This window comes from Cherax quadricarinatus, chromosome 36, assembly GCF_038502225.1.
Source record: "Cherax quadricarinatus isolate ZL_2023a chromosome 36, ASM3850222v1, whole genome shotgun sequence".
Classification (NCBI taxonomy): Eukaryota; Metazoa; Arthropoda; class Malacostraca; order Decapoda; family Parastacidae; genus Cherax; species Cherax quadricarinatus.
In genome coordinates, this window is record NC_091327.1 from 19,078,465 (window position 1) to 19,092,136 (window position 13,672).

The 13,672-nt window shown below is 35.3% G+C and overlaps 1 protein-coding gene across 1 annotated transcript in view; it reads right to left on the minus strand.

Moving 5' to 3' along the window:
- LOC128691382 (uncharacterized) overlaps nt 1-13,672 on the minus strand; it is a 127,003-nt gene that overhangs the window by 13,501 nt on the left and 99,830 nt on the right. Inside the window, exons 11-16 of the mRNA XM_070091655.1 lie at nt 10,253-10,260; nt 7,277-7,486; nt 4,263-4,452; nt 3,952-4,091; nt 1,026-1,163; nt 794-930 (exon numbers count right to left, since the gene is read on the minus strand). Coding sequence (XP_069947756.1) covers nt 794-930; nt 1,026-1,163; nt 3,952-4,091; nt 4,263-4,452; nt 7,277-7,486; nt 10,253-10,260 — 823 coding nt within the window. The remainder of the gene's footprint in view (nt 1-793; nt 931-1,025; nt 1,164-3,951; nt 4,092-4,262; nt 4,453-7,276; nt 7,487-10,252; nt 10,261-13,672) is intronic.

The following is a 13,672-nucleotide window of genomic DNA, read 5'->3' on the forward strand; positions in this document are numbered from 1 at the left end:
CAATAAAACACCTGCATCCTCTGCCCTCCTGCCGTCTCATCACTCATCAACAAGTCCACAATAAGGGTAAGTGTGATGTTATTATTGTTTTAATGTGCATGTATCATTGTTTTCTGTGTAGGGAAATTATTTCATGTAAAAAAAATTATTTCGTTTAATACTTTTGGGTGTCTGGAACGGATTAATTGGATTTCCATTATTTCTTATGGGGAAACTTAATTCAGTTAAAGGCTAAATCGGTTAAAGCCTAGCTCTCTGGAACGGATTAAAGGCGTTAGCCGAGGGTCCACTGTAACCCACAACTTGAAGCAAAAGATCTTCATTAATATGGCATTTCACCTATATAAAGCCTTGTGTAGTTTAAATCTCATACTTGTAAGTCTCCTTTTGCTGTACTTGTTTTACCATGATACAACAAGAGCTGAGTCCATACAGTACATGGATTCAAAAGATAAATATGAAAGAACTAAATACAACTAGTTCATCAAAATTTGATAGGCCAAACAGCTTGAATTTAATGCTTCAAACTCTGCTAGGTAAACATAAACACACAAACTGTAATGTACATGAATACACACAAAAGTTTTTCTTTACTGACAATAGTAAAACCAGGGTATGGTTTACAAGAGGTAGAAATGGAAATATTATGAACTACTGCATATGAGACTAAATACTGAAGATGGGATGCCATGAGTTTAGCTCTGCTCCAATAGACAAATAGATAATACAATTTGTAACTACCCAGTGGTATAAGAGAAATCCCATGCTGAAATCCATGGCTTACAATACACACCTGTGGGAGTGTGTGCCCATCCAAACAGTGTGAGCTCGCAAGGAGGGCTCTTCTGTGGTGGTGATACCAGGGACATGATGCAGTGATGTTACACAAACTTCAACCATGTCTACACGAACAACCTCCCTTAAGCCAACCTTCAAAACAAAGAGCATTCATGTAAGCAATAAGTTGAATTAAATCATTCATTAAATTATAATTATTCTATAGTTATCTTTTAAGAAATGGTTACCTGTTGCATGAGGTAGATGGTGATGTGTGAAGAGACACCATCAGTGGAACACAGCCAGAGATATGTGTGATGTCGACCAGTTCCTGACAACCTGCTTGGCCGCGATAGAGTTACAGTGTAGCAGCACCCACATTTAACCTGGATAAAGATTTCATTGTTACTTTATAGTGTATAAAATATAAAAGTATCTCAAAGACCATCTAAATACAAAAGAAAATTCATGAAACTTGGCTATGAGCTATTTTAGAGTTGCAGTTAAAAATGTCAAAATATAAGTTACTAGAATAAACCATGTACCTATACTGTGCTTAAGAATTGTATGGGTGATATTTGTCCAGATAGTATTTGATGGGTTTAACCCCTTGACTGTTTCAACTCCAAATCCTGAGGTATCTCCTGGTGTCAAAAAAAAAAAAAAAAAAACTTATGAAATGATAGAGAATCTTTTCCCGATGGTAATGACACCAAAAAAACGAAATTTGATGGAAAAATGACGGAATTACGCTCTCACAAAGTTAGCGACCTTGGCGATATTTACGAAGTGGTGATTTCGCCCACTTTGAGCCCTATTTTCGGCTAATTCCATTGTTCCAGTCGACCAAACTCATAGCTATTTCTTTAGAATTCCATTTTTTCTATCGATTGAATACAAGAAACTGCCCATTTACCGATTTCAACTACCCAATAACATGGTCAGAAATTTGCTATTTGGCCAATTTCACGAAAATTAAAAAAATGACAATTTCAAAATAGGGTCCAGAATGAACAATGCAGACATTCCTGGCTATAAAATAACATTTTCTTTGTTCATCAGTCACGTCTCCAGGCATCTCTGATATTATTCTTGCTTTTTATTTTGAATTTTTATTCAAAAAAAAAAAAATAGATTTACTGTTATGCAGACTACTGCAATATTGAAATAATTTTATAAATTATGTCAATCCATTCATGACTGCATATCAGAATGGCTAGTTGGACATTTATTGGATAATGACATCATTTGTTTACTTTTGAACATTGGCAAAAATCAAACATTTCCCCTACTTTGAGCTCCATTTCAAATTCTTTTCATAGTAAAACCAATCAAAATCACCTCTATTTCTATAATATGTTTTCCACTCTATCAAATGAGACCAAGAAAATGAGAATACACCCATAAATACTACACAAAAATAGACCACAAAGTCGGCATATTAATTAACCCTTAAACTGTCCAAACGTAGATCTACGTTTTTTCAACATTTGAAAGTATGTAAAAAAAGTAGATCTTCTTTTCTTTTTTTACATTTGAAAAAGTGTAAAAAAAACTTTGATCTACGTTTTTTTTTTTGGTTATATTTGAAAATATGTAAAAAAACAGATCTACTTTTGGAGCACTACGCATGTGAACGTAGATCTGCTTGGACAGTTTAAGGGTTAAAAACGGTCTGAGTATTTTTTCTCATTATGCACTGTTTGCTGCAGGATTTTTTTTATATGGTATGCACTGACCACACAGACCCATTCTCTCACATGTGGGCCTACCAGCTTTCTCCTGCTTGATTTGAAGCCACTAGAATTTGAGTATATATACGTCAAACAAGGTGGCTCGTAAGACGTATATATACGACCGAAACAGTCAAAGGGTTAATATCTCGGGACACTATCCACCAGGAAGCCTAGTCTGGAACTGAGCCACAGGTGTTAACTCTTGAAAACATCCTTTTGGTATCCATACTCTTATGTAGATGATAGGATTGCAGAGTGGACATAAGTGAAGTACAAGAAACTACAGAGTTTATTAATAATAAATATCCATTTCTGATGCCAGACTTCTACGAGAAATCTCCTTCATTGTAAGATATAACCTTATGTAGATTTTTACTACCTAGATTATGTTCTTAAGCACTTATAAACTTTACTCAACCAGAAATTTTATTAATAATATAACTGTACATTATTACTAGTATTTCAAATTATTTAATATACAATACTGTAAGTCTTTAGCTAATTTACAAATACATCTACCATACACTGGATCATGATCCTCTTGCAGTAAAATCAAATCACATTATAACAAGATATTGGAGAGGGTACAACCTCTAGTTCTTATTCTTTCTTCTTAACTTTTGACTGATTGACATGGACTAGTTTGTTATATCCATTTTTCAACCCCTGTCAAGAGTCCTCTTCTGATGTTAGTAGTCAATTCATTTCACTTCTTTCCACTATCATGCTGAAGGAATGATTTCTAATATAACTGTAGCTCATTTAGCTATATAACTTTTAACCACATACCTCTAGTTACTGTTTCACTGCTTCTAAAGAGTTTATCTTGATCTACCCTAAACTTGCCTTCACTGACAAAAGGACTAGCTCACACAGCCTTCACAGTTCATTTCCCTCAGTTCAGGTAGTAGTTTGAATGACCTCTACTGAACTTTCTCCAGCTTTCCTTTGTGTCTTACTAGACAAGGATTCTGCATTACTCCATGGGAAAGTGGAATAGAATTCTTCCTTCATAAGCCATTCGTGTCATAGGAGGCAACTAAAATGCTGGGAGTAAGGGGACAGTAACCTCTTCTTCTGTATACATTACTAAATTTAAAAAGAGAAACTTTCGTTTTTCTTTTTAGGTCACCCTGCCTTGTTGGGATATGACCAGTTTGTTGGAAAAAAATAAAAAGAATCCTGAATTAGTCAAGAATGAATCACAGGTATGAGGTAGTTTGTTTTGAACAAGACAGTATTTAGGTTCCTGAATGCAACTTCAATATTCCAAGCTTTGTCTGTTTTGCCAATGTTATTCTGTTTTAGGATACAGGTTTGAGGCCATGGTTATTTCTATCTCATTTTGGTTTTTCTATTTCCTCCGGCATGGTGCTCTGTCTTTCCTATTGTTTCCCAAACTCCTGCCTTCATAACTCTGCTTTAATTATGAACTTACCTCAGTGTCATGAAGAGAGGAAAAAACTGGAAGTGTCTTGACAAATAGAGGCATTTTAGTCGAGGGTCGCTTCTCTTGTTCGGGTACATCCCATGCAGGAGAGTTAGAGATATCAAGAGCCAACTGAGCTAATCGAAGTTCTGGTGAAAATAACAAAATCACTATTTTATTGAATGCTGGAGATTAAAATTTGATTTCTTCCTATTTTTTATGAATTTGTAGAGATTATTTTTCTTGATCTGATATGTCTCATTTGTAAGGGAAATTACTTTTCTTGTATTAAGTATTGTTTATGCACTGTGAACACTTACCCACAATCCAATCCTTCTTGATAACAGGATTATTCGTCTGGAAAGTGAAGGTCTCTTTTTCCCGACCTTCTTTGTTTTTCACTGTGAACTGCAAGCAGCAAGCATCCACCCATGCCATCTGCTCATCTCTGATGTGTAAAGCTCTCTGGATGCTGCTGGACACTTGCTGCAGGTGCTCTGCAGTCAATCCCTACCAAAGGATAAAGTCTTTTAATTATATACAGTCTATATCTGACTCAAAATCGTTCTCTGATTCATAAAAATCATGAAAACTTTTTTGCATGACAGTAACAAAGACTATTTTAAATACAGAATGCACAGTTATTTGTAATAGCAGACTAATAATTATAGAGTTATGTTCCAACTTTACTGGTGAGTTACTTTGAAAACTCTTCATACCAGAGATGACTATGGTATACATTGCACATTAATTTCTCAGATTTAAATTATCATTATTATATTACTATTATTACTTTTATTAGAAATTTCCCATATGGAAGTGAGTGGTTAACCACTACCCTCTAATGACTCACCAAAACTATGGCAGGAAATAAAAAAAAAAATCTTTGCTGCTCTGCTCTGCATCAAGGGGGCAGTGACCTGGAACAGTCTACTGGTATTCTTGCTAGTTTCCTAACACAGAAAAAGTGACCAAAACAAGAAACCACACACACACCCTCATTCTTTCTATAATGTTTTTGCAAGAAGTGTATGGACATCACAATTCAATAACACTGCAAGCTACAACATCCCCTGCCATTTTTCAAGTGCAGGCAATAAACTTCCCACCTTTATAATTCATTTCCAGCTGACTGATTCCCGTGACTCCCATTATAAATGTTGCCTTTCTCGCGCTCCACCAGCACATCATACACCAGAAACTGCTTGCTTCCACTTGCTCTTAATTCAACACACACACACATGCCTGCTGGGTGCTCAAGCCTACATCAAAGCCATTTTCCTGAACATCTCCTCACCTTCTATTCAAATCAGATTTATAAACCCTCTGGGTCAACCAGCCTTACTCCACCTTTTCTAAATGACCAAGCCAGCTCAGCATCCACTCAACTCTTATGAATTGCATCTTTCAGAGCACCACATTAAATTTCTACACTCCTTATTCTTTGTATAATATGCACACCAAACATTGCTCTCAATTATTATATTGAAGGGGAAGTGCTAAAATCATAGGGGTTATACAGCACCTGGGGAATCTCAGGCAATCAGGACAGACATAAAGAGACAGGGGACAAGCATAAATCATTGAATCAAGAGCCCCTCATTTGCATCAAGGAACCCCTCAAGAGAAAACATTACTATCAAACAAATGACATAATCAATACTTCAAACCTTCTTCTCGCTGCAATCTTTAAAGACCATGCCACACACCTATATAAAAATTATTTTATTATTAACACATCGGCAGTTTCCCACCAAGGCAGGGTTGCCTGAAAAAAACAACTTGCATCATTCACTCCATCACTGTCTTGCCAGAGGCATTCCTACACTACAGTTATAAAACTGCAACATTATCACCCCTACTTCAGAGTGGAGACACTGTACTTCCCACCTTCAGGAATCAAGTCCGGCCTGCCGGTTTCCCTGAATCCCTTCATAAATGTTACCTTGCTTACACTCCAACAGCACTTCAAGTCCTAAAAACCATTTGCCTCCATTTGCTCCTGTCTAACACGCTCACGCATGCTTGCTGGAAGTCCCAGCCCCTCGCACACAAAACCTTCTGTACCCCGCTCCCTCCAACCTTTCCTAGGCTGACCCCTGCCCTGCCTTCTCTCCACTACAGATTTGTATACTCTCGAAGTCATTGTATTTCATTCCATCCTCTCTACACGTCCAAACCATCTCAGTAACCCCTCCTCAGCCCTCTGGATAATAGTTTTGATAATTCCACACCTCCTAATCTCCAAACTATGGATTCTCTGCATTATATTCACACCACACATTGCCCTCAGACATGACATCTCCACTGCCCCCAGCCTTCTCCTTGTTGCAACACTCACAACCCATGCCTCACACCCATACAAGAGCATTGGTATAACTATACTCTCATAAATTCCCCTCTTTGCTTTCATGGATAAAGTTCTTTGTATCCACAGACTCCTTAGTACACCACTCACCTTTTTCCCCTCGTCAATTCTATGATTCACCTCATCCTTCATAGACCTATCTGTTGACATGTCCACTCCCAAATATCTGAACACATTCACCTCCTCCATACTCCCTCCCTCCAATCTGATATCCAATCTTCCATTACCTAATTCTTTTGTTATCCTCATCACCTTACTCTTTCCTGTATTCACTTTTAACTTCCTTCTTTTACATACCCTACCAAACTCATCTACCAATCTCTGCAACTTCTCTTCAGAATCTCTCAAAAGCACAGTGTCATCAGCAAAGAGCAACTGTGACAACTCCCACTTTGTGTTAGATCCTTTATCTTTTAACCCCACAACTCTTGCTAACACTCAAGCATTCGCTTCTCTTACTACTCCATCTAAATATATTGAACAACCATGGTGATATCACACATCCCTGTCTAAGGCCTACTTTTACTGGGAAATAATTCCCCTCTTGCCTAAGTACTCTAACCTGAGCCTCACTATCCTTGTAAAAACTCTTCACTGCCTTCAATAAACTACCTCCTATTCCATACATTTGCAACATCTGCCACATTGCTTCCCCTATCCACCCTATCATATTCCTTTTCCAAATCCATAAATGCCACAAAAACCTCTTTATCCTTATCCAAATATTGTTCACCTATGTGTTTCACTGCAAACATTTGGCCTACACACCCCCTACCTTTTCTAAAGCCTTCTTGTTCATCTGCTATCCTGCTCTCTGTCTTACTCATAATTCTATCAATAATAATTCAACCATTTTTTTTTTTTTGTGCCCAGATGTGATTTGACAAAGGTCCAAGACAGACTCAAATGTTAGCATAAGTTTTGTCTCCTAAGTGCAGGTTATTTGCGATACTGTAGGGTACTTACATCATAGGTCCCTCTAAGAGACGACACGAGGGTTGAGATTCGAGAGACTACTTCATAATCATGCATGAGATCATTCATCTCTTGGCACAAGTTATCCACATTCGATCCCAAAGTTTCCTCCGGGATACGAGATGAATTTATGGATCCTGTTTTGTTGACTCCAGAAGCCAATAATCGACTTAATGTTGGGGAAGAGCTTGTGTCCTGAATCTGTAAGGATCAAAAATAAATAGAGTTCATCTTGCACCATCCCAAATAAGACCCACTAAAAAACTTTGCAACTTTGCGGCACCTTTGGCGTCAACTTAAATATGCTTAGTTTTGATTTTAATAATAACAGTGTTTAGTTTTGATTATAATAATACTGCCTAGGAAAATGAATTGTTACATGCTAAATTCAAATTCAAAAATTTTATTCAAACTCTCTTTAAGCATAGTTTTAAATGCAGAAATAAATTATTCTTACCTTGATGGAGTCTGTTCTTCACTGATTTGTCATTGTGGTCTGTCCAGGTCACTGATTCATATTATCATCACCATCACCAATGCCAACACTTAGTTCAGAATGATATTAATGGTGGTATTATAATTGTTGAATTATTTTAATTTCTAACTTCTCATGATATACACTTACATACAATTAGAAAACATTGCACTCAAAACAACAAGCTAATCAATAAAATAAATTTCAAAACACAATATAATTATAGTCGATGATTATGATAACAAGATAAATCTACAACGATAATAAACGTTAATACAAATGCTTGCATTCCAACTAGTAAGTGAAAATATTACTTCAACTTCCATATGATAGCATGCCCATCTGAGGAGCAAAGCTTAACGTTCTGGTGAACGTGACTATCCGCGTTTTGCAATTGTCCAGCAGCGCAGATGATCAGGTGTCAGCCAGAAAGAAAAGTCTTCATGTCTTGCGCTTACGATAACCAGCGCTTATTAGCCTCTGCAATGAAATAATTTAAATTAGTGACACATCTAAAAATGTCCAGCTAATTGTAACAAAATATGATGCCTGAAGATGTTGATAGAATAAAAATGTATCCTAATAAAGCTCTCACTTTTGCATCCCCACCAGTGCCATTACCTCACTAGTCGAACAGCCAATCACTTCCAACTAAGTACCTTCTGTAAGAATATGCTGTTTATTCTCATCACACTGTCTGAAGAAAGCTGAAACTACAAGAAACAATAGTCAATGAAACTTTCTGCAACTATGTTATTTCTGAACTATTTACTGTATCATATTAAAAGGTTACAAAGAAGCAAATTAATTCAGTAGTTAAAGATCCTACAAAAATAATATAGATTAATAAAGTCATTAGATCAGATCAACTCAAAATATTCTAATACAGAATAAAACAGTAATAAAGTGTCAGAGTGGTGAGTATAAATAAGAGTCCATGGATCAGAAAGTTAGAAAGTGACCATCCTAGTCCAGAAATAGCAGAGGCTTCTCAGCTATGGTTTCACCTAGCTAGTCCTGCTTAGTTTAGATTTGGGCCACTGTGTCACTTCATGAAGTAGTATTTTAAGGCAAACCAACTAAAACATGGTTATTTCCATGAGCACACTTGACAGCCCGCTTTCAGCTGCAGCTACAAAGGTAAGGCTTTATGAAATAATATCATTTATATTTGTTTAATGCACCAAACAGCGTTTACAACACTAGTGTTGAAATGGTAGGCATGGAAGAAACAAGCAGATGTCCTCTTTTATCTAACTGTAATAATAGCACACTAATAAGAATCACTTAGTACAATAAATGGTCTATTTCATGACATAAATATTTAAGATTCAAACACTATATAGAAACATGATTACATAAAGCAAATATGCACACACAAAGCAGAGTAAAATGTGTCAAAGAATGAAATATGTTTTTCTCACCAGCAATCAGGTAACGAGCTAATTTATATCCAGTCATCCTTAACATATAACGTTTGTTTATAATTTTCGCATTAATTGTCCCATTATTTTCCTTCAGATAACATCTAGGTAGAAGAAGAAACAATTAAATTCTGTGAATACGAAATAATATATAACATTATATTCAATACATTAGATAGATAAACAACATAGTTATAGATAGTATAGCCTTGAGAGATTATACTACATATCATTCAACTACATCTGATTCACAAAATAAAATATTATCATTCTTTATCTGGTATTAAGATTATATATTATTTTACAAATAATGAGTGTAATAAAGTATTTATCTCTCTAGATCAAGTCTTAAATAATATAACAGGTACCTGCAGCTGCACCCAACTCAACACCATATATTATTACTATATATTTAGTCACTGACTTCATCTAATTTCATTATCTGTAGAACAAATTGTTATAACTGTACCAATACTTTGATCAATTATACGAAACTCTGATAAACATCATAAGTGTTCTGGGACAGGTAAATAGCTACTTACACTACTTATAACAATACACAGTGCAAGCTTCTATCTACACATACATAAAAAAAAAAAAATAAGATTTATAATAACAGAATGTAATAGTGGAATTTCATCTAAGTATACAATCTATTTCCTTAGATTTATCAAATTAAATATTAACAATCATTTTTTCAAAAACAATGAAACTAAACATCCATACAAGATACCCACAAAATATAATAGTCTTGTCACATAAATATTAAGAATGCAGCAGAATAATAATTACAATAACAACAATAATAACAACAATGAAGAATTAGTCTATACTTACTAATAAGATCTGAAGATGATTATGATGAGAGGGAGATGTGATGGTATGTTACATTTAAAGTGGAAACTTCTCTGGCTATGCACTTTAGGAAAAGTCTTTTCCGGCATTTTTCTTTTAATGCCACTATAATTTAGTTGAGATTACTGGATTTCTGTCACATATATTACAATGTAGGTCTTCTACCATGCTCGAGAATTACTATATGCCACTACAATTCAAACTTCAACCAACCTTGTTGCCTGAATTATCACACACTAATTACTAATTTTACCAAATCACAACGAACATTTTGCAAATGATTGCTTTATATGTTATCTTCTGCTATTTTATTATTATTCACAACAACATAACTATTTTCACATCCAAAAGTTGTTAGTTTTAACAGCAATTTTAAAAGAACAGCTTCTTTGATTAATGTTTTGTCATTATGAAATAGATGTTATTTAGCTTATTATACACCTGCCCATCCCACACACTTCATCAACTCTATTTTGCACTATTCTTTCATTTAATAGTCGCAATTTCGAACCTGGTGGCTGGCATCAGAGTTTTGAATTACATGATTATTGCAAACAAAATCAAAAATATGATAATATATTATGAACGTCTAATTGTTCTAGATGCTGACATTGGTTATTGAACACTTACATACATCGCAACAGTCACATATGATACGTTCAAGATTAACTCACGATCTATTATACTGTTTTGTAATCAAGAATATGGTACTTCTATGATAATGGTTTAGCTAATGACATTGTCGATACCATAGCATCGCAAACTGGTCCATCATTGCAAAATGGTTTACTTTACCACTTTTTATGCTCAGCTCCATTATTGAAACATGTTGCAAACTTATTCGGCACTATACTATATGAAATATTTGTCAAAGTAGTCTTAAACCCAACCCTACACAGGTCCTTACGCATAATGGACAATTTCAAAGAAGAGTTATTTATTGTTTGGAGACACCCAAAACAATATAATTGATAATTTCCATAAAGATTACAAGAATTATTATAAATGAATGACATGCAAAGTTTGTTTCTAGTCACTTGCTCTAAATAATAGTAGATAAGCCTTCCTAACATATGTGTAGGATATAGAAAAATTATATGAGGCTTATAGAGTGAGTTATTGAAACACAGACAAGACTATAATAGTGAGGGGTCAGTTAGGTTTGAAATACACAGGTAGTTGACCAAATTTTATATGTTTTATAAACTAGTGCAGTAAATAAAGAATCATCCTGCTGTCATAAGATAGTGCCTTAAAATAAGAGTAAATGAATCTCAGTAGCAGTGAGCTAGCTGGTAGCTTATATTTACTGTCTTCTGACTTATCTTGATCCACTGATGCACAAAGTGGTTACTAGTGAGTGATCCAGTGAACCTGCCACTTTAGTCTGACTGTCCCAGTAGAAGATAACGCCCACTTTGAAAGAGGCTCAAAGACACATGTCTGGAGATAGGAAATGGAGCCTCAGGTATGTCAAATTGCTGGGGTTTTAGCACTCTGCAACACGAGGTCAGTGGAGTAGTGTGGTAGTGGCGAATGAGCATTTGAGTGCACTGAGCTTGGGACTTTCTGGCTCACTAGCTGGTGGCATGGTCATCTCAGCAGAGTGCCATGGCAACATATGCTGGCAGCATGGCGCATATGGCGTGGTAGGGCAAGAGGCAAGGGCATGACAAGGTAAAGGCAGGTATGGTGGTATGGCGCAAGGGCATATGCACTGATACACAAATATACAGAGGCAGCAAGGGCAGATGCTACAATATATACAGGTATATATATACAGTGCATGGGGCAAGGTGAAAGTTTCATGCTGCTATATATAATATATATTATACATATATATATATTATATATATAACAAATATATATATAATATTATATATAAAAAAACATATATATATATATATAGTATGTATATAATATATATATATATATGATATATATATATATATATATAGTATATATATATGAAAAATATATAATATATATATTATATATGCATATATATACATACATATATAGAATAGATATATATATACAGTATATATATATATATATATATATATACAAAGTATATATATATATATATACTTTAAACAAAGTTTATTTGTTTCCACCTATACAAAGCAATTCAAAAAGAAGAAAATCCTCAAAAAAGAAAATATTATCATTTGCCCAACATTGTCACACTAATATTATTTCATTGCTGCAGAGCTTAACATGTGTCAGTTCATTTATAAAAAGTATACATATAAAGATATACAGTATATCTCAAACTTGCTAATATCTCCAACTTTCCAAAAGTGTAGCATTGTATTTCTATTTAGGACTTAAGTCCGGATTATATGAAATAACTGCTTCTCTGAATTTCCTTTCACTAAACATTACCCTGCTCAAGAATTAAATAGATCAAGCCAGGTCCCAAGTACTATCTGGCTCCAGACCATCTTATCTAAATGACACGCACGCTTGCTGGAAGTCCAAGCCTTTACCCACAAAACCTCTTTACTCCCCTCTCTCCAACCCTTGAGGACGACCCTACCCCGCCTTCCTTCCCTATAGATTTATATGTTTTCCATGTCATTCACTTTGATCCATTCTCTCTAAAACACCAAACCACTTTCAATAACCCTCTTCTCTGCCCTCTGACCAATACTTTTATTAATTCAGACCTTCCTCCTAATTTACACCAATTTTCTGCATAATATTTACACCACACATTGCCCTTAAACAGACATCTCCACTGCCTCCAACCGTCCCTCGCTGCTGCATTTACCACTCCAAGCTTCACACCCATATAAGAGTGTTGGCAATACTATACTTTCAGTTACATTCCTTTGGCTTCATAGATACCGTTTTTGACTCCAATTCTAATCTGCACCACTCCACCTTTTTTCCTCATCAATTTAAGTGATTAACTCTATCCTTCATAACCATCCGCCACACGCCAACTCCTGGAAATATCTGAAAATATCTACTTTTCCATACTCCTCCTCCCAATTTGATATCCAATTTTTCTATCTAAACCATTGACACCCCAATCACCTTAGCTTCTTTTCTATGTCTACTTTCAACTTTCTACCTTACACACATTCCCAAACTCATCCACTAACCTTGCAATTTTTCTTAGAATCTCCTCACAAGCACAGTATCATCAGCAAAAGTAACTGTGTCAATCTTCATTTTGAATTTGATTCCCCATAATTTAATCCCCACCCCTCAAACACTCCTAGCATTTACTTCCTTAACAACCCTATCTATAAATATATTAAAATCAACTATGGTGATATTACATCCTGTCTAAGACCTACTTTACCGGGAAATAATCTCCTCTTCTACACACCCCAACCTGAGCCTCTCACTATCTTCATGCAAAAACCCTCATGTTATCATTTAATAACTTACTGACTCCATTCCATATACTGCACAACATCTCACATTGCCCCCATCCACCTATCATATGCCTTTCTAAATCCATAAAATGCAATAAAAACTTCCCCTACTCCTTTATCTAAACATTGTTCACATATATGCTTCAATGCAAACACTTGATCTACACATCCCCTACCCACTCTGAAACCTCTCCTTGCTCATCCGGCAATCCTACATTCTGTCTTACCTCTCTAATTCTTT